Source organism: Spea bombifrons, chromosome 3, assembly GCF_027358695.1.
Source record: "Spea bombifrons isolate aSpeBom1 chromosome 3, aSpeBom1.2.pri, whole genome shotgun sequence".
Lineage (NCBI taxonomy): Eukaryota > Metazoa > Chordata > Amphibia > Anura > Pelobatidae > Spea > Spea bombifrons.
Genome location: NC_071089.1, coordinates 22,571,883 through 22,597,981, shown reverse-complemented (window position 1 = coordinate 22,597,981; position 26,099 = coordinate 22,571,883). Strand labels below are relative to the sequence as shown.

At 37.5% G+C, this 26,099-nt stretch overlaps 2 protein-coding genes across 2 annotated transcripts in view; one reads left to right on the top strand and one right to left on the bottom strand.

Moving 5' to 3' along the window:
- The window catches only part of VRK2 (VRK serine/threonine kinase 2), a 29,406-nt gene extending 28,971 nt beyond the window's left edge, over positions 1–435 (top strand). The window contains exon 11 of the mRNA XM_053459044.1: positions 232–435. Within this exon, the coding sequence (XP_053315019.1) occupies positions 232–435 (204 nt within the window). The remainder of the gene's footprint in view (positions 1–231) is intronic.
- FANCL (FA complementation group L) lies at positions 382–26,099 on the bottom strand. The gene is made up of 14 exons (XM_053459045.1): positions 25,978–26,099; positions 25,322–25,380; positions 24,520–24,580; positions 23,024–23,080; positions 22,584–22,681; positions 13,056–13,152; positions 10,639–10,707; positions 5,464–5,614; positions 5,002–5,085; positions 4,618–4,663; positions 3,554–3,635; positions 2,610–2,726; positions 1,076–1,147; positions 382–514 (listed from the first exon to the last, which is right to left on the bottom strand). Exons 1-14 carry the CDS (start codon positions 26,050–26,052, stop codon positions 479–481), a joined length of 1,104 nt encoding a protein of 367 aa, XP_053315020.1. The 5' UTR covers positions 26,053–26,099; the 3' UTR covers positions 382–478.

Below are 26,099 nucleotides of genomic sequence, written 5' to 3'. Positions count from 1 at the left end.
AGATATACATAAAATTTTGTATAGCTATGTGAGTGGTCAGCTTTTTACATTTTTAATATCACAATCTGATGATACATACTATTTACTTAGGATTTTGATTACGTTTCTCGCAACTGGCTAATGTAACTGGCTAACCACCGGAAGTAAATGCGTTGATATGCACTTAAGATGAGACGAACCAGAAAATATGCATATATTTTTTGTAACTTGTATTTTATTTTTTCTTTACAGGAGACAGCGAATGTACAAGTGAGTCAAAATTACACATTTCCTAAAACCAAGCAAGCAGTGAGATTTCCAAACATTGTTCATGATAATCATTCTTCTCAGGTTCAGCTGGAAAACCATCACAAGGATCAAGAAGACATATATAAATATAGTTTAATGATTCCAGTGCTTTTGATGCTGATATTTATTGTTCTGTATTTTTTTTGAAGTATGTGGCTTCTTCTTGCAATCTCCAACTTTGGGGATGATATCAGTATTTTTTGTTAGACAGCTTCAGTGTAATAGGCTGAAAAAGTAAACAATGCAACTGTCTTAAATTGTAATGTTTCTGTTTTAAAACTTTTTTAAAGATTGTATGTAATTATTTTTAACTCTGCACATAATAGGTTGCTTATGCCTTGCAAAGTTACTTGTCTTATGTGGAAATAAAACAATATTGTATTAAAGAACTACATAACATTGGTAAAAAATTGAAAATTTGGTGACTGTTCTGGGGTTCTTTCCTTCTATCTTTTCAAAGAAATGATTTGTATGTTTATTTTTCCCAATTTGTATCTCATTAAGTCATTACCAGGCTAGAAGACAGGTACTTGTGCAACCATATTGGTACTAAACTAAGCATCAATGCATAGACTGTAAGCTTGCGAATGGTGCCCTCATAAGCCCACCATTCCTGCCAGGAATAACGTATATTTGTTATGTATGTGTTAACTGCCCCGATTAAACTGTACAGAACTGAGTAATTTGTTGATACTTAATAAATAATTATTAATAATAAAAAAATAATTCATTAATAATGCCTATCTAATAATGCCTATCACTGCATTCAATCAAAATGTAACCTTACCTTATTGCAATAGGGACATTCTCCATACATAACATTGAAGCTCTGTCTGCTGGAAGGGAGGCCTCTTAGCCACTAAGGAGGGAGAGGGACATACATAAATTTAGTTTTTCATATTTTACTAGGGCTTTGCATAAAAAAAAGTATATTTAATATTACGCAAGTAATGTTAAAATCATCAAGAGTCATGTTTACAAAGACCAGAGATTACAGCGATGCGGTAATTAATGCGTAGGTCTCCTTAGACCGAGCCCTGCACCTGGGACTAAGATCAGTGTAAACATACTGACAGCTTCCCTAGTTGAGTTGTCTTTGATGTCAATAGTAACTTAGCTCCCCCAAAAAAAAGACTTGTTGCTGCACACTCACTCACACAAGTGAGCTGAACATACTAAAGATGCCTTTGATTTAGATGGCTCTACCCCTCTTCTATTCCAGGCATAAAGATGGCTTCCATCATCTGGCAACTGTACAACTAATACGAGTTGGGATCCCAGAAACCTTTGTGCCTAGAGATGTAATTCAGATTCTCTTGTGGAATTTATGTTGCTTTTAATTTCCCATTACAGATGGCACTAAACCTTTCAAACAAAAGTAGGCGAGGTTACATGAAATAAAATGTTACTACTAGTTAAAATATACCAAAAAAATCTACATAAAGTATTAACAAAAACATTGATGTCAGTCATAGCAACAGTGTTTGGTCTTTGTATGAACTGCAAAAAAAAAAAAAAGGCTTGGATAATATACCTGGGGGGGAAAAAAATTATATATAAAAATATATATAAAAATCTGTGGCACAAACAAATGTGCAGAACTCTATATCAGTCAATGGTAATACCATTTTACAATACTCATTAAAAAGTCACCTGAGTCATGTTTCACATGAAAGCTGCATGTGGATTGATTGATGCAGATTGTACAAGCCACTACCTGGTCCTGGTAGCAGGACCTGGTCCATAAGTACTGAGTTTTTCTAGTTATATAGAAGTAATGTAACTGTAACTATCTGACGTCCACACCCTTTGTGTTAAGTGGTATTTGCAAAGACAGTAACTAGAAACCACACACACTTACACAGCTATGCTCACATCAATTCTCAGACACACAAAATTAGACATCCATGCTAACAATCATACATACATACAAACCCCCGCTTACTTCTTACCATTCCCACATCTTGCTATCACCCTGTGTGAACAGCCTCAGTTTCACCATGGGGTAATGTGACCCCGATACGCTCGTGTCTCCCCGTGCCGGTCAGAGGGGTCGCACCGGGCCCCATCGCAGCTGTGACCGCTGCGACCCCTGTAGTTACACCAGTGTGCATTCCTATCAAAACCTCCAATTATACTATATTTTGTATAAATAGAAAAGAAGAATAGTACACTAAATTTAAACAAAGTGTTTTGTATAAAATGCTATTCAGAACAAGTTCTAGTGCAAGCAGATAGAGCGTAGAACAGGGGAGAGTCATTTTATGTGCTTTGATAACTTGAAATGTATTACCAAAATATTACTATAAACGGATGCTTACCTCATACAAGCAAGCTTGGTGAAAGGGCTGTCCGCATCGTGGATCATCACACACTTGATCTGGAATTGCAGAGTCAAGTCTGTATGCATAGCATATCCCACAGTCCATGCTAAAATCCTGAAAGTCAAAATACATTCATATAAAAAACCTAAGTGTTCTGGGTTATACTAATATTTGTCTTACATGGTTATCTGCACAGTGGGAAGAGCTGGTGTGACCACAAGCACATCTTGACTTTGTCAATGGGACAAACATACCAGTTGCCTAGAATGCCTCCTTCACTTAACTACTTTGGTTCTCGTGTCTGATTCAAATAGTCAGGTATTTTGTCTGTGCAAAATAACAGCTTTACCACCCAAAATTTCATTGCCAATTTAAAAACATTTCTCTTGAAATTGTAAAACATCAAAAGTGTTAGGTTACGTGCCAAACCTGGTTTAAATGTGGTCAAAATAGAGCTGCCTGGCTTTTTATAATTTTTCTTTTTTTTTTGAAAGAACACATGACAAAGTAACAAGGTTTTCTACGCACATATAAAATAAATAAACTCAGATATAAAACTGTTGTATTGTGAGGACACCTAACAACTTTCTGTAAACTTCTGGGTACAAATACTTGAGAACAAGGCATTGTAAATATAGAAATGTAGAATACATCTCCATCAAGCCATTACATTTTCTTGCATGCAAAATGTAAATAAACACTGTTTTTTGCATACTAATTAACATGTTATAGTTATGAGACCAGATGTTAATAAGAGCTTTGCACCAAATAAAAGCCCTGAGCGTACTGAATTGAACGTGTAGACTTTATGCTTTGAAATGATAAGGAAAGAAACATTTTAACAATTTAAGCACGTTAACAGAATGGATACAAATGTATGTCATGCAGGTCAAAGCCATATTAGTGGGTTAACCTCAAGATGACATTTTTAAGGAACTTACTGCTTTTTCTAAATGAGACCTTGATGGAAATTCAATTTCCAAAACATCTTTCAAATTTTGCAATAAGCCATTTTCTGGATCCCTACAAAAAGATAAAAGGGAAAAAAAGCAAAACTTGTAGCTCCAATAACTAGAGAATGCACCATAAAACTTCAATATTCAATTGGCATGAAAATGAGGCTCAATTGTTCCTTTAAGATTTACTTTATATTGTATACACATATGGTGAGGTTTTAATACATATTAATTGTATTTTATAAATCTGGGAAGACTATCTGATCTGCTTGAACTGCAGTGCCAATCTTCTCTCTGTTTACTATAGGGATTGTAATACTGGTGGCATGGATTGGGTGCCAAGGTATGATTGTCTGTGTGCACTCAAACTTGTGATCAACAATATGGAACAATATGGCTGTCATAACTGACAACTGTTCACTTTCCACAACCCTTGCTATCAAGAGGCTAGGGTTTGTTTTTGTCTGTACCCTTAACAGGGTTGTACTGATTTTAACAGTGGTATTGGAGGACTGCATCTGGGCGCGGGTCAGACAATGTACCTGCGGGTCACAGTAATCCCGCGCACTCCCACAAGGCTGCCTTCGCATTGCTCGCAAACAGCGTCTCTTCTTTTGTTCCACCCAGGAACCCATCGGAGTCACGTGAATTTACATCACGTCACATGACTCTGCTCTGTTCCTGCTTCCCCTGGGTGGGACAAGAGAAGAGACTCTGTATGCGAGCGACGCAAAGGTAGCCTTGCGGGAGTTCAGGTAAGGGGGTGGGGGAGTTTGTATGAACGACTATGCGTGATTGAGGGAATAAATGAGTGTCTGTGAATGAGGGAATGAAATTCTCTTAAAGCTGAGACAAAATGTTTGCGGAACAGGCGGGATTGGACACATATGTTGCGGAAGCAGGCAGTAACGGTCAGAAATTCAGCAGGAGCGGGATTAAGAAAACAGTCCTGTGCAGGGCTCTAAGTGGTATTGACCTAGAGGGGAGTTTGGTTTTAAACCCAGTGACATATCAGTCCAAGAAGTAGATTACAGCATAATATACCTTACCATAAATGTATGTTGCAGTTAAGTTTCTCTCTCAGAGGATTTACCACTAGAAGAGAATACAGAAAATAATGTTAACTATGAAGATCCCTAAAACACAACCAAGTGTGAGCTATAAAATTAGCATAAATGAGCATGACAGGCTGACAAATGCCATTAATATTTTCAAATATAATGAAAATCTAGTTACTGGAACCATAATTAGCAAGTGCCTTTTGGACCTCTAACTTCCCAAGAGATTGTGTCACTCTACGCCTTATTCTGTGTTGGCCCAGTAAAAGATATCAACTTCAATTAAAGACTCAATCTTCTCTCGGACCAATATTGCTATATTCATTTTCAGTATTAACATATTTCTAAAACTTATGTTGAAAAACAACTGCCTACCATGGTCGGCCCCAAGAAAGTAGCACTCTGGAAGCATGGTTGGATGTCTCGGATCAAGGTCAATTGTGATGGATGAGTTATTACCTGTAGAAGATATTGAAATTACAATGCAAATGGGTGATATAAATTAAATATTTTAACCCTTGTGTGATTTATCTTTCAAGAAAAGGATTAAAGGAAATGTATAGTATTTGAAAGTCATTTAATAAAACAATAATAGTAAGTGCTATATCTTTTATATGATTCTATGCTCAAGTGTTTCCTCTGATACTAATGCTGTATAGAGCAATGTTTTTAGGTTTTTTTCAGGTATTTCTAGTTTAATTGACAGGGGGCTCTTGAACTTTTTGTTCTGCAATGAGGTTATATTGTTTGTTTCGCAAGCAGGTTACAATAATAACATGCCCAGATGCTCAAAACACATAATTAAGAGAAAAAAATACATAAACTTGAAAAATTAACCTATTGCGATTCTTCTCAAAGTGGCACTGCGGGTGGGTTTTTCTGGTTCCAGTACCCAGGTATTCTTATCAATTTCATCCAAAGCATCCCAAAAGCCTTTTAATGACTCCAATGTGGATACAATTTGATTGTGAATATTTTGCAGGGAACTCTGGAAGATAAGATTAAAAAAATACAAATAAATGGCGTTATTAAATAAACCACATTACTTAGCTTTAACATGTACACACAGAGTTTAAAAGTATACATATACATAATGAAAAAAGGGAACGAGAATTGTTACACGGTCTGTTCCAGTATCTAAAATGTAATATCTATGGAATTTTATGTATAAAAGCACTCCTTTGTGAACTAGAGATAAAAGGCAAAAAAACTCTATACAAATAATCTGGAGCAACTGTGGCCAAGATAGAACACATTATAACTGCTGCTGCAATATTTTTCTCCTTGACAGCTACCCTTAAAGTTCATACACCATAAAGAGCTGGTATCAATACACACTGATGACTGTTTTCAACCCAAGCTATTAATTTTAAAATGATTTGTCATACTTTATTGTCCATTAATGGTGAAGTAGGAAAACAGTTTGTTTTCTGCATTGATGGAGTATTTAGTGAAACGTGAGACCTTTTATTCAGCCCATACAGAAAGAGAATAGAAATGACATGGGATTTCAAGACCTCAGAAGGTATCTTACTCATGTCCAGATGTAATGCTGACCTATGAGCTCATGAAAGTTTAAATGCCTCTATGTTGGCCCAACAAAAAGTTCCCATTTCAGCTAAACTCTCCATGTTCTCTAGGACCAATACAGGTATATGCATTTCTCCTTGTTTTACACGTTGAGCTGTTAAGATCATGTTGGAGGGTTTTAGTTTGTGTTGCAGCATAAACATCAGTGTTGTTGGGGCAGCACTTCCTCAACCAATAGATGTCAAATGGTTATGGTGTTTTTGCTCCCCCCCCCATTTAAACTTTAAGACTCTACCAGTATTTTTAATGAAATGTAAATATTTTACATTGTTCGGTATATACTTTTTTTATAGTTAAATATAAGATGATGCAACCATTTAAAAACAAAACATTAAAGCATTGGAAATAACACGCATTGTACAACTGAATACAAATACTAAAAAATATTAAAACTGTTAACTGCCATTTAATTTAAGCAGCACTTAGCCACAAATGAACAAGGTTCAACATGTACAATATAATATCTACCAGTTTTAAATATGTTTTAAACCCAATACCTGAAATTAAATGATAATAACAGACACTTTACCACCATAAAACTCTTATCCTAAGTACTATTATTTTCATTTTTTTAAATAATTATCACACATTTCTGAAGGCCGATCCTGTGAGCTCGAGAACACTTACATTAATAATGTAATTTTCAAATGGCTGCAAAAGCTGCTTTTCATTTTCTTACATTTTATAGTCGACATAAATTTGCTTATAATTATATTCTGATCATTTCTTAAAGCAAAAAATGGTCTCCAGGTGACTTGTATTTTTTTCCCCTCAAAGTGCATATAAACAAATTCATTTTTAATACACGTAATTTGTAAAAAATTCATTTTCTTGGATTTGTCTAGCATCCTTTTAGAACAATTTACCTAAAATATAGATCTATATAGGTATTTATTGATTAAAAAATACAAGAAGTATAAATACAAATCCTCACTTGCATCAATGAAATCACCAAGCTTTTCCATCTTTCAGCTTGAAAACTAGTGGTTTGCCTTTTTGGTCTAAACTTTAGGTTTAGGTAAAAAATATATGGCCCCTAATATATTTTAACAAGACTATTTTTAGCATTGCTTCCATCAACTTTTGACAGACCTACTTTTACCTTCTTTTTCTCATATACCGTATTTTTTGTTAAAATGCTGGTATTACTGGTGTATGTGTCCTTTATTTATATGCATTTTCCTCTCCCTGTTTCACTCTTTTTTTCTCCCCCTTTTTTTCACCCCCCACTTTCTTACTTCTCTATTTACTTTTATTTCCCCTGTGCCCGCACATAACACTATGCAGCAGCTCCTTACCCAACCTGAATACAAAGTCAGCCCCTCCTGTGGCCACAGCGATATCCAAGAGCGCCTCCCTCCCACACACACACAAACACACAACACTATACAGCATCTCCTCACACACAAAATGATTTGGCAACTCCTCTCCCCTCTGTGCAGTCCCTCTCCCATACACACACACACACACACACACACACACACCACTGGTAGCCCTTCCCTATTCATGCACACAACTAAAAATAACTATAATGAGCAATTATATTGAAAAATAGTGTAAGTGGAGAAATCATAGGGAACATTGCACCAAAATACCTCTTTATAACACCAAAGTGTTATACATATAAACATACAGTATCAGAAGAGTATAGCTGGAGCCTGTAAAAGCACAATTTATAGATAAAAAAAGAAAACTGTAACTTACCGTGACAGGGGCATATAAAATACGGCTTCAGCCTCAGTTTTTAGCTCACTCATATGTGATTTCCATATTAACACATTTAATAAGTAATTGTGAATTACATTCTTAGCTTAGTTCCATACATACACTTCTCTTATAAGGAAAATGTATGGTAATTGAAAAGGTAAAAAGTTACTATACCTCTCTTTACAAGATTCACGAGTAATAGATGTAAAACCTACAAACCATAAACCTTTTTTTTAGTATGTTCATTGGTTTAAAAATAGGACTCATTAAAACATTGTTTTTTTTATTTTTATTTTACAGAATACTCTAGAATTTTTATATGTGGCACACTACAAAAAACATGCTTTACACTTATTTAACATAAATGTTAAATTTTGTATTGTAACACAAATAGCTGAACATAGAAAAGGCATTTTTTTTACTAAATGCAAGGAGGAATAATACTCCTTTAAGGAAAGCCATCCTCTCACACATTCATTTCAATGAATAATCATAGCTTGTACAATGTCTTGCTAATGATGGCAAGAGGATAGTGTCATTTACAACAATCCTCTTTTCAGGCCTTCATACTTTAGGGCATCTCGGGTTGCGCAGTCCCATTAGTCATTTTCAGGCCACATATGCATCACAGTGATACATGACCAGAATTTGCAGGTAATTATTCTTGAGGACCACAAAGATTCCTAGCACTCAGCTTTTGTGACAAAGCTGCTTTTCATGTTAAACATTTAATGAAGAACAAATTATCCTGCTAATTAAAATAAAACCTACAACTCCAATAAATGAATGCTTTTCAACTTGTCATTGGGAAGCACTTTTGCAGGGATTTGACTAACACACGAACAGAAGTGGCAGTGGCATTGCCCTTGGTGCTGATTTCTTACCGTTCTAAATGTCTCCTCTGAGCCAGTATTCACTGGCTGTTTCTGATCATGCTGTGAGACACCTGCACTGGCTACTAGACTTGTCATGATGCACAAAACCCTACCATCTTCGGCTTGACATTGTGCAAGTTATAATTATTCATCCAAATGAATATGTCAGAGCAGCAGCGGCAGACCTCTCATCAGAGCAAAAGAAAAATACATCAAAACATTATCAACCCAGCAGGAAGACAGGGACCATAAGGAAAATTACCCATTTTTAATATGGATGCCACAAAGCAGCATCTATTATTTTTCAAACACATACAAAAAAAGGAGAGAGAAAAAAAAAAAGAAAAAAGATCTTCCAAGTTTTGAAGTCCAGCAGCACTAACAAAACCGTAAATCTGACAAAAGAGCAGACGCGTATTTAAAATAATAAAAAAAAATCACACCATCTCCTTTTCTTAATGTGCATTTTATAAAATAACCACAAAGCTTCTATCTACTGAATGTATAATGTTTTTTGCTTAGACAAACAAATGCTACGCACACAATGCAAAAGGCCGCATCAGGTATCCACATTTTAAAGAGCTATATGAAACTAATTCTCCATTCAGAAAATATATATTTTCACATTAAAACAGTAAACTAATTTTGAAAAAGAAGATATCTGAAATTCTCTAAATTAAATAATGTATACATTCTACACGCATATTGTACTTTTTGTTTTAATAAAATGTTCACAGTCAAAGAACTAGCTTATATTTCTATCCTTAACATAAACAACTTCATAAAGATAAGTCATGTTAGATATATTTTTTATTGACCTATTATAAAAAGTTTAAAAAATATATATCTGTACGCTACTTAAGCACCTCCTCCTTTCACAATCTGTACATTAAGAGTGCCGACACCAGCTGCTCAGAAACAAGTATTCCCAAAGCCTATGCATGCGCATGCAAGAGAAGATCCCTGGCACTGTTGTCAGGAGGCAGCTGACTGTAATATAAACAAGTGCCATTTCCATGTGATACAATATTTATTTTGCTTAAAGGCAGAGACAGCAATACACAAAAACAAAGAAACAGAAACAGCGTATAACCACTTAAAGACAAATTAAACGCAATTCTTCTTATATTGCCACCCCTTGGAAAGCTAAGTACCCAAGAAATGGTACAGATATATATATTTTGCAGGATGATTTATGGTTACTGTCGAATATGACCATTGCCACATTTTGCGTATTTTGAGCACTCATAAACCTCCTTGTTTTAACAAGGATGAGCCATCGACAGGGGATAAAGTAGTTATAAGAACTTATTTTCAAGGCTCAGTGAAGCAAAGGGAGTTTCAGCACATTTTCTGTGCTAATGTACTGGTGAATATAAGGCAGGAGGAAGGCAAAGCTCAGGACTTCCTCTCAGCAACTAATATACACATCAGCACACTTACACACTAACATCCACTCATACTAAAATATACACACTATCTCTATTCTCACACCTCACTGTATGAATTGTCACCCACCACGCCGTTACCCTGTCCTAGCCTGCTTTTTTTCCAGCTATATATGGCCCCATTGCTCTCCCACCTCCCCCAGGCCAACCAGCCCTGATGTAAAGAGAACCCATTTACACTATGTACCGGGAGACTGAGGGAACTTTGGTATTTATATTTAGAACACCTTTGTCAAAATGTGATGAATAAGAACAGAACACAGGAATGTTCACGTATATGTTTCATCAACTATAAATGCTTTTCAATATTTAAAATTAGGAAAGTATACTATGTTTCTAGTTGGCTGGAACTACACACCTCTTAAAGTGTTAAAAGTGAAACTAATAGTTACCTGTGGTGTCCATGAAACAGCAAAAGGAATTGGGAAATCTACATTGCACTCTGGAGCCTCATTTGGGTACTAGAAAATAAAACAAACGGTAAGTAAACTGATCTATAAACACAGTATGGTGCTTGCCTTTTAGGGTGTGATGTTACCTGTCATGGCCGACATATTTCGCAAATTAAAAAATGCTTTTTAAGAAGTACTCCCTTATATTTTTATTTTTCAACTATAACGAAATGCACACTACACAATAAACATCAAAAAACTGCACTGTCATGCCCATATTTACTCATGAAAACTTTCAGCACCTCTCTGCAATTATGAAGAAACGTTAATTTTATTGTTTTTAAAAACAGTACATATTAGTGGAAGGGTAGAACAGTACACCCCCCCATGTTCTCTCACTCACACACAATACCCTAGAGGTAGACTAATGGTCAAAGAATTGAGACAAGAAAGGAGGGGAAGGGTTGCTGAAGTGGTAAGGGGGGTGTGCAGAGATGGAGGGGACAATTAAATGGAGGAGTGGCACTTTGTAGAGGTCCACACAATGATAAGGCTTGTTGAAAGCCCCACATGGGCAGAGTGCACAATGTTCATATGAGAACTTTGTGTCCATGCACCCATTAATTATACGAAGAAAACTACTGTTACCACATTTTATTTAATTTGTAAAATAAGTTTAACGTCAAAACTGGTTTCTCATCATTCCCATATGTTGGTCATTTGTACATGGGGATAATGACAGCAATTTTTAGGATTATACAATAATATAAGTGAACTGTGTCATTCACTGCATACAAGGCCGGTTATTTGACATTTGTGTGTTATAATGGTTAGCGATATAGAAATTGATGCTGTAAATGAAAGGCCTGTGTTCTTATCCTTCTCGTCTGAATGCAGGATTATAAGCACGCTGCCACAAATATCCTTGCCCTGTTCCATTTGTCTTCTCCTGGGCAAAGATAAAAGCTGAAAAATTGAACTACTTAAGCTTTGTGAGCTTAGGGGAGTTTAAGTGGCTAGAGGCAAGGAAGGGTATTATTAAAAAGTCACAAACAGTTCAGAAAACCTTGGTTTAAATAATGAGAGGATTAATGCTGGCACGTTACCCTCTTCATTTAATGTACCAGTTGCTTTTTTATATGTCAGAAGTGCAAGTTATAGGCAACACAAATACTGCTTTCTTTAAAACATGTGCCTTTACCCTAATGGGAACGTTGAATTTAACAGTAAAAACAACCAATATTAGATTACTTAAAGCATTATAAAGATGCCATTGTAGTCTATTTCAGGAAGGTGCAGCTCTGTTTCACCGACTTAATGATGTAGGGTAAAATTAAAAAGATACCTTCCGAGGAAGAAAGTACAAAGTAATCCCCTTTATAGCTTTGCTTAACAGACTAGTAAGTGAAACAGTAATTTCACCAACTGTGAAATGGCTTTAAAAGAAAACAATTCTTCAGACAATTTACTTAATATCTCAAGCTCCAAGACATTACAGTAGTTATCACCAATGATGGCACACAGTCATTAAATAACCACTTATACATGTATGGTAACCTACCAGAACATTACTAAAGTTCTTAAAGTATCCATGAAATAAAAAAATAAAAAAACAACAAATTCTATTTTACGCATGGTCTTTTTTTAATTATTGTTAAAATTATATTTTCCAGCACAATTGTGGATTATTTTATTTTTAGATTTGTCATATTCTGCAAGTGACACACATGTGGTCTAAAACTGTTTTAACTACAGCTACTAGTATTCGGAAGCAGAAGTCTGAATCCCCATAATAAATGGAATGTTTCTCCTGATTTCTCCCAGAATAGTTCAATTTCTTCCTATATAAATATGGCCCCCGGGGCAGAGCTTGAAACTGCAGGCTCCAAACTGTGACTATTTTATTTAGAGGTCTATGGACACAAATATTTCCAGGAAAAATGTAGATCCCAGCACAAGCAGAAAGATCTATAGTTACTCTCCATTAATAAAACAACCATCAGAGTGACCCATGATTCCAGACAATGCAGCTATTTACTTTTTCAAAGATTTCTCTAAACTTATTTTGGCTCGTGGAGAGGCCTGGATGAATGAGCAACCAGGAGGTCTCAGTAGCTGAGTGGATATATATATATATAGTTAGTCACCAGCTCTTTTGCTATCATATATGTTTCTTGGCTGTAAATAATATCAGGCTGGCTTATGAGCTATGTGAAATACTAAAACATACTTCGGTAGTAAAATTGTCAAAAAAGAATCAATATTCATCATGCCTGCCTAGAATCAACCTATAACCATATGTGAAATTGGAAATAACATAATTGCAAATTCTTGAAATTAACCATAAATGAAAAGTTTTTAAATTGGATTACGTAAAATGGCCCAAATGTACTACTGGAAAAAAAAAGGAAACTCACCCTGGAGTTCAACTTCAGCGTGACCAAGTGTTCACGCCCAGAAGAATCTTCAATCTTTAATTGGATGGTACTAAAATCAGTATCTACAAATGATAATCTGAGGAAACATGAGGTTACAAAAAAAATAAATAAAAAAAAAGGACATGCTTTTAGACATCCATTTACCAGTCACATATATTAATGGTGCCAGTCTTCTCATAAGGCAGATTTATACGTGATATAGACAATATTGTGCTTACTGTTGTAATATATCTTGGGTTTATTTACAACCCATGTCAGGGCTCGTGCTGTGGTCAGTAAGCACTGCTTTGGTTTTCAATTCCAGACACCTCTGGCACAGGGAGTAGGTTTGTGTCAGCCTTTACTTAAGTATGCATTAAACTTCCTGTCAGTGTTTGATCTACTTCTGTACTTTCATGCAGTACCAATGTGTACATTCTATTTACTTTCCTGTTGTGCAAAGTGTGCTCCAATTTCTAAGACTATGTCTGCTGAGATATATGTATAGCACATTAGTGCACATTAGTGTAAGTCAAAGATCGCTACTACTTTAGTTTTATTTTGTCTAGTATTACTACACCTATAGTATATTATTTCAAACATGTTTCATGACAACAGGTCTGACAACTTTTATTACAAAATGCATGCAACATATATATATATTTTTTATCAGATTGTTGCTTCATTAATTTTTCCAAAAAGTTCAACATTTTTAACCCCTTGGCGACAACTGATGTGCCAGGCACTTCATGGAAATATATCCTCTTAACCACAAATACACTAAAAAATACTACCACAAACCTTGACAAAGGCTTGTGGTAGAATTAATCAATGGAAAGAGTTAAAATACTAGCATCTGAAATACCTTGGGGTGTCTAATTTTCAAAACTATATAATTTCATGGGGTAAATTGAATCAGTCGGCTTTAAAGATGTTTCGAATAGGATATGGGAGCAGAATGACCACATGTCAAAATTCCAAGATGAAAAACTGAATTGAGCATGTCCCAAATGTGGCATTTTAACCCCCAAACAACCTGACAAAACCCATTCATGGGTGGTATCACTGTACTCGAGATGTTGCTGAACATATAATGGGTTGTTGTTTGACAGTGACAAATACCAGGAGCTGTAAATTCATACCTGAACTACAACAAAGTTTGACAAAGACTGCTAGTAGAATAAGAGCATGGAAAGAGTTAAAATACTAGCATTTGTCCCAAAAAGGACATGGGGCAGAATGGCCGAATTTAAAAAAAACAAAAATGGTTCTGGAATAGCAATATGCTACTTGTATTTACTGCTCTATAACGTGGGAAAAAAAAAAAACAAAAAAAACCAAAAACATTGGGTATTTCTAAACTCATGACAAAATCTATTTAGTAGCTTTTTTTCATTTTTTCACCATATATTTTTAAATAAAATAGATGATATGAGCAAAATAATGTTATCTAAAAAAAGCTCTTCTTATCTCGGAAAATGAGAGAGAGGAAAATTACAGCTAAACAGCAACACCACAGAAATGTTAAAACAGCCGTTGTCACAAAGGGTACAAAAAAATAAAATGTCATTCCTACTAGTGCCAAGACAAGCAATAGTTAACATTTTTTAAAAGCATTAGGAGTAGTGAATTACACAGTCTTTACAAAATTCAATGGCATGCACAAACAGCTTCCTATCTGCTTTGTGACAAAGGTTCTGCATCAAATTTGTTGTTATTTTCACATCAATACTAAAACAGGTCACATCATCAGCAGATCACACACTGAGATGTATTCCAAGGAATGAAAATGTCTGTTCTGAAATCCTTACAGTGACTATTTAAAGGAATATTTTATTAATCAATGTAAAGATTGACAAGATAAAACTAGTACAAACAATTACATCAGTGGGACATCATAGTCCTATCCGGTTATCAAAAATGTTTAAATAAAAAGTATGAACTTCTATTTTCTAAGAAGTTTTTGCAATGTTAGTGATTTTTACATTGTATTAGATGCTGCAAAGAAGTATTTGCCAAACATACATAAAAGTGGCTACATCATCACCATTAAAGAAGTACCAACATTTCTAGATTAATGAGATGTCAAAAATGATCACATACGGAAAAATGCATTAACCAAGATTTTGGTAAAGAAGCTATTACTGTCAAATTGATCAAGAGTTTATTTTTTTCTTTGCCATGGAATTTTTTAACTTGAATTCAGAAATAAAGTTTTAAGCCAACGGATGGCCCCTTCACACTACCTTTATCTGTAACAGGTAATGCACTTATATGCCCGTTTTCTTTTTTCTTGATTTGAATGACAGCTTGAGGCACCTTATCCAGGAGGCAATGACTACTAGTAGTGGAGTTGGTGCACTCTACTGAATCTATTTTTTTTTTTAGACCAAAATGAACTATCCTATGGGGTTGTTTTCCTTTGCATGTTTTGAAGTCTTATCTTCAGTATGACAACTAGGTTCTCCAGAAAAGGTCCTGAGGTGATGAAAAAGGCAAAGGTGTGCCTTTTATGTAAAAAAAAACAAAATGTCGCAGTACATGAAAAATTGTGACTTAGAACATTTTCAATATGATAACTACTTCTATAGCAGGACTCAGACGGGAATTTACACAGAGAGGTTTTAGCATCCCCTGCTGAATTAATTAATTATACTACAGTTGTGGTCTCTTTACTGAACTCTTTATGGGACAACTCACTATACGAGGATACCAGATTTCCTCTGTGTGATCATTATTATATACTGCAGAGGCTCATTGTGCTTAATTTGCAATATTCAGGAGATATACCTGGATTTTTAGATTTATGTATTTTGTGTATAACATACTTGTATGTTGTATGCTGGTGCGACTGTTTTGATTCCTTAAACATAGTGTTGTCTCCAGCAATTATATTTAGAGGGCAGGGACAAGTGTGGGGGGGGGTTAGTTATAAAATGTATAAATACATATACACACACACAAATACATACGTAAATATTTGCAAAATATTTAGAAATTAGCACCCTTTGTGAACATCTGTCTGCAGATTGAACTCACAGGACTTGCCTCTACACCCAGATTGTACCCACACAGGGCTTGGCCGAACACTTAGACACAACTTGCCCCAGTACCCAGATTACACACAGACACAGGACTTGCCTAGATTGCATGTACATGATTTATCCAGCACCGAGATTGTGCACACTATGGTCTCCTTTCAGAGTCTCAGGTCTCCTCTCAGTCTGACTCACACGTCCCCATTGTTCTTGCTATACTGTTTAGGCCCAAAACAGTAACAGTAATGAACAGACTGTCCCAATATACAGACATACTCTGCCTGCCTTCCTTTCTCCCTCCCCTGTTTCTTTAGCCCTCTCCTTTCCCCCCCATTTCTCTTTACCTCACCTATTTCTTCCCTTTCCTTTTTTTATCTCCCCCTTTTCTTTGATCCCCCTTTCTCATTATCTTATCGCTCCCCCTTTTCTTGTTACCTCTCCCACTTCTCTTTCCTTTCTTCTCATCTCTAATTATCTCTCATTTCTCTTTTTTATCTCCCTTTTGTTCCAATATCTCCTCCTTCTCATTATCTCCCCATTTCTCCTCTTATTCATTATCAATCCACCTTTTTCAATATCTACATTTTCTTATTATTTCTCCCTTTTATTCACATTTCTGCTCATTATGCCCCCTATCTTTTCTATCTCTCTCTCACTTCTAACTATGCCTCACTAGCTCTCCCTCTTCAAATCACTCCCCTTCACTTACCTTCTTGAGATCTGTGGTGTGAGTGCAAGGTCTGTTTGTACATGCCCCTGTCTCTTTGGTCCGTTGCACTGCAAACAGCTTCAGTGTATGATGTCATATCCCACTGCTTAGCATTAATAGCAGGCTTCAAGAGGAAGCAGGGAGACAGAGGTCTGTATAAATAAACCTTGCGCTCCCTGTATTTCGGGCAGGTTAGTGGAAGATCTAAAACCTACCCACTAACCATGCCTTTAATATCTGATGGACCCTAGGCAAGCAATTGCTTTGTTCCCTCCCCCCATGCTCTCTAGCATGTAATCATGCCCTCCACTGCAACACAAAAAAACAAAAACAAAATACTTGCCACACTGACTCTGAAGATTAGGAGGAGACTGTCAGTCAGTGCGCACTTTCCTCCTTCTGTCCCTAGGGTGACTCCGCGTGACACATCCTCACGCCACATGCACATGGCAGGGGAGGAGCACAATACTATGCCGATCGCATAGCAAATACCGTATTGGCTCGAATATAGGCCGCACTTTTCGGGGGGCTAGCGCCCGACGCCCGGGACATGCAGCTCCGGGCAGGCAGCAGGGTTAGGATACAGATCCCCCGCAGCGGTGCAGGGGACCTGCATTCTACTCTCCGATACGCTCAGACAGCCTCCCCTGCCACTTTCAATGGGGGGGGAGTGCCGGCACGGGAGGTTGTCTAAGCGCATCGTGCAGATGTTCACCGGCGATGTGCGTAAACAGCCCCCGCTGCCGGCACATCTGCACGATGTGCTTTAACAATCTCCCTTGCTGGGAATTCCCGCGGGGGGAGTCCCGGCAAGGGAAATTGTTAAAGCACATCGTGCAGACGTGCCAGCAGCGAGAAGTTGTTAACGCTTGCATCGCCCCAGCCGGTGAATGTCTGCGCGCTGTACGCTAACAATCTTCCTTGCCGGCACTTCCCACGGCGGAAGTGCCAGCACCGGAAGTTGAATACGCGTACTGCGTAGCTGTCCCCCGCCGGCCCTGCAAAACCCCGGGGAGTCTGCACCGGTAAGTCTAGGGGGGGGGGGACTCTTGGGGGCAGAGAGGCAGCATATCTCGGGGGGGGCACATCTCGGGGGCAGAGTGCATATCTCAGGGGGGGTAGAGTGGCAACATATCTTAGGGGGCAGAGTGGCAGCATATCTGGGGAGGGCAGAGTGGCAGCATATCTTGCGGGGGCAGAGTGGCAGCATATCTGTTCCACTAAGTGTTTTTTTTTTTTTTACCATGAAATTTTTTTCTTTAAAAAAGCACCTAACTTTTAGGGTGCGGCCTATATCCAAGCCAATACGGTAAATGGTGCTGGTCAACACATGGAATCACAGCATTGCAGGTATAGATCAACGGAATAAGACATACAAACGCTGTATTTGCAGGTATACAGTAAATATGCAACACATGGAAACATAGCCTTACAGTTATAGAGCAACAGAATAACACACAAACCCAGCCATGCAGGTATAGATCAACTGGAACTGTAAACTCAGTATTGAAGATATAGATCAAATAAATAATGCGTGGAAACTCTCAATTGCACACATAGATCACACCCCAAAGGTAGTCCTGGAACCCAGATTGCATATATAGGACTTGCCCCAGCACACAGATTGCATCCATAGGTTCTGCCCAGCAACCAGACTGGACTGCTGCATTCCTGCTTCCTGGTAGTAAGAGAGATTTGACTCGTACAGTGTTCGAGCAACACAGATGGAAGCTGCAAGCCAGTGTAGAAGTGGGTTTGCAGGGTAAATGGGCCTCTGGCGGCATTTCAGTTGGGGGGCACGATAATTTGTAGGGTGGAAAAACTCCCATCTGGCCCTCCTAGCGACACCACTGCTTAAACAGTTAACTGCAAAATTTGTAAAACTGGTTACCGAAGTTCTACCACCAATTATGCATATGGGTAAGTTATAAAGATATTGCACTGCACGTGCACACACGCCATAGTCATTGCCAGAATATGCCAATGCTGGCTCACACAAGTGTTCCTAGGGGCCTCATGAGATCAATCCACATGCAAGGAAAGTGCTCCCATTGATTTCAAAAGTAGTGCTTTCCACTTACTGCCTGCTCTAAAAGAGAATAGCGAGTTTCATCTTTTCCTAAACATAACTTTTCCTATATTTTTCCCCATAGAGGATAAATAATACATATTAAAGTACTGAAAAAGTCCTTCTATACATTATTCACTGGTGGGGCTGTATAGGATATTACATCTACTAAACCATCAATCTATTTAGTTTCCTGTATAAAGTAAATTGACCCACACACTAGCTGTTTTGACCTTTAGTGGTAATCTGTTATATGCAACTTCAGTTAGGGATCAGAATGGTATTAATTGCACTGAAGACTTTATCATGAGGTCAAACCACAATATGCTGTAATAGTCATGGAACTTCATTAGTTTTGTATGTGGGTAATCAATCAGGAAATGATAGAATCACAAAATCTTAATAGTACAGAAACATTTTCACTGTTAAATTAATATACAGCCGCCACAGTATGTAGGTCTCAATATAGTTATTCCAAAAAGTTTTTTTTTAAAAAAAAATCTATTTCACAATCTACTTTATTTGAAATGTATAACCTTTATAATCAAAGTACTAACTACTGAAAAAAGAAGAAATCTGGGTTGAAATAAATAAAAAACAAGTAGATTTTCTGTTGCATATCAACATTTTTTTTTTCAAAATTGATGCAGCTGTTCTAAATGTCCTGCACCAGGAGAATTCATTGTTATTTGTCTAAGTCCGAACGATGTAATTAAGTTTCCAATGAGGTAATTTAAATGGGATTAAACTTTGACAGGCACATTTGCATATTAAAGGTGCACATATTACTTGATAGTTAAAGAAACATCACATTTACAGTTTTTTTTAATTATAGTTCTATTTGTATCTTTATTTCTATTCTAATTTAAACAAAAACAAGCTTGACAAGTCTATGACTTCTACATTCCTAAAGAGTAAGAACTGATAGATTAGGTTTGATTAGCAGATAGATGACCCACTGTTTCCACAGAGGTTGTAGGTTCCTTTAACCTCTTCGAGTCAAATGATAAATTTGATAAATTTTAATGGGACAAACCAGCAGCAGCCAATCCCAGTTATTTATGTGCATGTAATTACTGGTACAGTGAACCACATGCACAGTTAGTGTCTGTTAACCTTTGCCTTTCTCCTCCATGAATTGGAGACAATTGGTATCATTTTCCTTACAGCTGACCACAAAACATTGTAAAAATAAAAAAATATTAAACGTCCCTTGCTTTCATTGTGAAATATAAAAAGCCCTTCACTGGCCACCAACTAAAAACAAACAAAAAACAAACATAATACCGTATTTGCTCGATTATAAGACAAGGTTTTTTTCCAGAGCAAATGCTCTGAAAAATACCCCTCGTCTTATAATGGAGGTCGTCTTCTAATCAGACCTCATTCTTCTGGGGCCATGCTGCTTACCACGCTTTGGTCGCGAGCAGCGTCTCTGCTACTAGCAGCAGGAGAACAGGAAGCTAGCACAGTCCTCACATAACTCTACCTCCCCCCTCCTTCCTCTGGGGGCTGGGCCAGAGAAGTTGCTCACACAGCCGGGCCTCTGCAGAAGTCTGCGAGTGGGAGATCTGCAGTTCAGGTAAGGGGGTGGGGGAGGGATTTCAGCAAGTACGTGTGATTAATGGAATGAATGAGTATTTAAATGTTTGTGAATGAGTGTGTGTGTGTGATAGCATGGATGTGTAAGGGGGGTGGTGGTGGTAGCATGGCATAGGGAGGCTGTAATCACACTACTATCATCCCCAGGTTCCAGCATGTACTGGCTGCCTTGGCTTGATAGGAGTGTGACTGCTGTTAGCAGTTATATATATATAACATTTTAACCACCTATATGCCACTCAGCCCCATGATATGCCTTTTAACCCCCTATATGCCAGAGTGGCATATAGTGGTATAAGGCATATCATGGGGCAGAGGGGCATATAGGGGGTTAAAAGGCATATCATGGGGCACAGTGACATATAGGAGGGTATAAGACATTTCTGGAGGCAGAGTGGCATATAGAGGGTTAAAAGGCACATCATGGGGCACAGTGGCAAATAGGGGGGTATAAGGCATTTCTGGGGGCAGAGTGGCAAGACTGGGGGCAGATGTGCATAACTGGGGGGGGCAGGTTGGCAAATAAAAAATATATATTTTTCTCAATCATAGCTTTTATTAAATATGAAAATTAGTTTACATGAATATTTACTAGTAAAAAACTTTTTTCCTATAGGGTAGTCTTATATTCAGGCTTTTTGTTTTTTTTCCTAAATTAATATTTTGATTTTGGGGGGTCGTCTTATAATCAAGGTCGTCTTATAATTGAGCAAATACGGTAGTACGTAAGCATTTAACTCTGAGGGCCAGGGTTCAGGACACTTATTCATGTGGTAGGCTGGGCCAATTATTTTGTATTTTTTAAATTTTAAACTTTACCTAGGCAAATCTGTATTTTTTCCAGGACAAGTTAAGCTATTCATAGATTCCTGGTTTAGGAAAAACTGTGTATAGCAAAACATGATACAGTGCTAAGAATACAACACTCCATTCCTCCGAATGTAATTGTCCAGCCATTACTTCTCCTTAAATTTCAGACCAAATAACAAAAGTAACTAGATCTGAGTAATTTCTTTGAACCCAGGCAATTCAATGTATCCCATTAAACCACATATTTTTTAGACTAGTGCACCCATGGTTATTTCAAATGCTAGTATTTTAACTCTTTCTATGTCAGGGAAGATATCACTGATGGTGATATCACTGGGGATTTTTTTTATACATATATTTGTATTACTCTAATCACATTGTGATTAGTAAACTGGGCTCCACTGACTTGCAGTTGAATGCACTGCCTGTATTAACCTGCAAGTTGAGCTCAGAGTTCTCATGGGGGTCTCCACAGAACTTGTTTATTTTTTAGTGGGCGCCGCCACCTTGCAAAAGGAAACATCTCTCACTATGGCACTTGTGGTCTATCTCTGGAGTAGAGCCCTGCGCAGGATGGCTTTTTTAATCCCAGTCCCACCCGCACCCGCTGTTTTTAATTTAGCTCCCGCTCCATTTGTGGCCAATCCCGCCCGCTGCCCTCGAGCTGTTCCCTCAAAGCGTCTCTTCTCTTGCTCCGCCCAGGAACAAGGCAGAGTCACAGGAAGTGACGTCACATCACATGACTCCGTTTTGTTCCTGGGAGGAGCAAGATAGGAGACACTGTAAAGGAGCAGCGAGAAGGCAGCCTTGCGGGACTGCACGGGATTACCGGGACCCGCAGGTACAGTGCCTGACCGCCCGCTCCCGCCCGCGGCAAGACCGCCCAGCAAGACCGCCCAGCAAGACCAATGCAGTCCTCTACTCTGGAGCAATCACAGTGCATCCCGGGTAGGTTTCCAGTGTCACCGAATGCCTCGATATTGAGGCATTTCAGCAACACCACTTATGAGGCCATCTAAGCTTTTTTAAAGCAGTTGTCCACCGCCATATTGTATATGGTGCACGTGGAAGCTCAGGGGAGAGATCACACAGGGTCCCTGGAGCAGTTGTCAGTGTTGCTGAATGCTTCAAAACCTTTGGTCGCTTTTTAAGCTCATTTAATGCCATGACGTGCCAGGCACATCATTGCTCATTAAGCTGTGAAATTCAGAAACTACATTTTAAAAAAGGAAGCTGTGATATTTATATGCAAAGCAGCAATTGATTAGGTCAGATGAACATGATTTTGCAAAAAAACATACTTGTCCCAACCAAGGTCCTCAATATCTTTTAGAAGGCAGGAGTAATACTGTGGAGCAGGCGCAGTCTGTAATATGTTTGTGTTCTTAAGAGCAACTTCCTGAAATGACACAACATTTATGCACATACTTTTAAAGCATTTTATTCACTTCATATAAGTTTGCTCCCCCCCTTAGAAAATGTGCATATACACTATATGGACAAAAGTATTCGGACACACCTCTTGTCAAAGTCCCTGTAGGTGTAATGGTCAGGTGTCCCAATACCTTTGTCCATATAGTCTATATCATCTGCACAAATACATATGTCATAATAAATATTTTGTGACCGCATAACCATGCAATATGTAAATGTTCATAAAATATTATATTTTGTCAATAGTTATATAAAATAAATAATTTTTATCCCTCCTGTTATAACCATATAATATCAAATTACTGACCAGTATAGTCTTCAGCTCCATCATAAAGCTTGGCAGGTCTGCACTATGCTGTAGTCGCTTCAGAAAAAAAATAAAAATAAAAATGAATTGAATGGCTTTTTAATGTAATAATATTCTCAACAGCTATATAGGCTTTGTAGTGTAGCTTTTAGAAATATCATAGTCATCAGGGTAACAGACACATCATGATAAACTAAATGAACATTCCGTTGAAACGAATGTGCTATAGATGAGACCTTCTTAGTATAGACAAAAATTACTTAAAAAACAGAAAAGGTGGTGCTTTATTTACATCGGCTATAAAATAGATATCACACTATGGGTACTCTTTAAATTCACTAGAACACATATATGTACCACTATAATGTAGGTTCTGTTTGTTACAAACCATCACTTTTATAATTTGATATGGAATCTACTTATTGTTAAATACCATCATCATATGTAGATATACCGTATTTGCTAAATTATAAGATGACCCCCCCCCCAAAATGTGAATATTAATTTAGGGGAAAAAAGAAAAAGCCTGAATATAAGACTACCCTATAGGAAAAATGTTTTACTAGTAAATATTAATTCACATGTAAACTATTTTTCATTTTTAAGAAAAACTATGATTATGAAAAATGTTTTTTTATTTCCTTTTATTTGGCAACCTGCCCCCCAGTTATGCACATCTGCCCCACGCCTTACTACTCTGCCCCCCAGATATGCCTTATACATCCCTACATGCCACTCTGCCTCCATGATATGCCTTTTAAACCCCATTATGCCACTCTGCTGCCCACCCCCCGAAATGCCCCTATATGTCATTCTGCCTACAGGAATGCCTTATATCCCCCCCATATGCCACTCTGCCCCCTGACTTACCAGTGCTTCCTCAGACTTGTTCCTCGTACTTCAGACTCCCTGGTGTCTAGTGGGGGCAGCCGGTGGACGTCTGCGCAATGCACGTAGACAACCTCTGCTGCCCCTTAGTTCCGGTGCTTAGTCTTAGAAGCCCCAGCGGAAGTGCCGGCAGCAGTGCAGACAACCTCCACTGCTGCTTCTATGATGGAGCCCTGGAAGGTCACGTCACGCGGGCTCTCTGTCATAGAAGCCCCCCAGAGGAAGTGCCGGCAGCATCGGAGGTAACCAGAGAGGAGGATCCAGGTCCCCTGCAGCGCTGTGGGGGATCTGGATCTTAGTCTTATAGTCAGACCTCTATTTGAGGTCTGATTATAAGACGGCCTCAAAGAGCATTTGCTCTGAAAAAAACATGTCTTATAAATCGACCAGATACAGTATATAGTACTGTGCAAACGTTTATGTAAATATAATACTGTGCATCCACACATATATATATATATAAGGAAAGTACACCCTTTTTGAATTCTATGGTTTACACATCAGGAGTCAATAACAATCATCTGTTCCTTAGCAGACCACAAAATTAGGTAAACACAACCTCAGATGAAAGAAAGAAAAAAAAAAAAAAAGTAAAACACCATTTGTACCTGTCTTAAAATCTGTTGATAGCCTTGCAATGCTTTCTTCAACTGCCAACTGCACTGTATGCTGAGGACAAAATATTAAACTACTGCACAAAACTATATGCAAAGTGTGTGATATAGGTAAGCAACATGAACTGATAAGAAAATAAGAACGAATAATTATTGTACAATCTATATCCAGCCATTACTTATTCGGAAAACTCTGCAATCATAAGCATTTTAAAGTTTTTTTCCCCTGTTCTTCAAAAACACTGTCTGTAAAATGTACCTGCATATGATATAGCAGTCTGCCTTATGCTCAATATTTTGCAGTAAGCTTATTCTAAATACAATAATTAACTTTTAAATGTGTAGCAAGAACGCAAACAAGATTAAACATTTCACCTCGCCCATTTAACTATATATTACCAACATGTATTAATTAACATAATGCATTATACAGTGTTTTTTCATATGCATATATATCTTTCAGATGAACTGGAGCACTTTTACAATAATATATAAGGGCTTGGATCATTTTATGTTTGCGTGGAAATTCATACAGTTAAATCATGGTTTATGGTTTTAAAACTATAGCACTGTATTTCTGTGCCTCTTTTTGGTAAATCATATGGCATATAAACCAAGCTACTCCTGCAAAAAGGGGCAAGTTGGCCCAGCCAACGTAGTATGTATGACATACATACATACTACGATGAATCAATTCAATACATAATGCTACAAAGTAAAAAGATTTGAGAGTATTTCAAACATCGTTAAGGTATTAATAATATACAATTTTAGCTTAAAACTGAACATTAGATACTTTGCATTCTGTAGTTGCAAATCCGCAGGCAAAATTATCCGGAGTCGAAAATCCTTATCCTGTATGAAAATATATTTGAAGGAAGAAAAAAAAAACACTTTTTAAAAGATGGTAATACATGAGATGAGACCAGCAATACAGTGTAAGAATATTTTTTTATCATCCATTATATCACATAAACCAGGACTGAGGAGGAAGAGACACAGAAAAAAATGCTTTCATCTATAACTGCGCATATAATAAAGCACTTTTTTCCAGCACACTTCTCAAATGCATTAAGTTCAGGTTCATGCGTAACAGCTTACCCAGAAATATGATTTGCTTTTACTGTGTGATGGGAAAAAAAGCCTGCTTTTTATGTACGATGTTTAACTGCTGAGGGGAACGGGTGAGGCACTATTCACAAGGGCTAAATCCAAAAAACATTACTGGGGAAAAATAATAAATAGCGGAGACATTTAATAAACCAATGTATTTGTGCCATGTGGTTTAGTTAATGGTATATTGTTTGCTGATAGAAAGTAACATTTATCATTTTCAGATTACCATGTATAAATTGCTATTAACATCCACAATGAATCCCTCTAGAGAGATGCCATACAGCTATCCAAATGGTGATCACTGTGACTTAAAAAACAAAGTTTACTTTTATATACCTGCAGGCTGATGAAACCATCATACACTCTCCCATGGAGGTCCTGAGCCAACAATAGGGGGCAATGACGCAACATTGGCTCTTTGGAGTCAACTCCAATCTTTATGGTACAGCTCACACTAC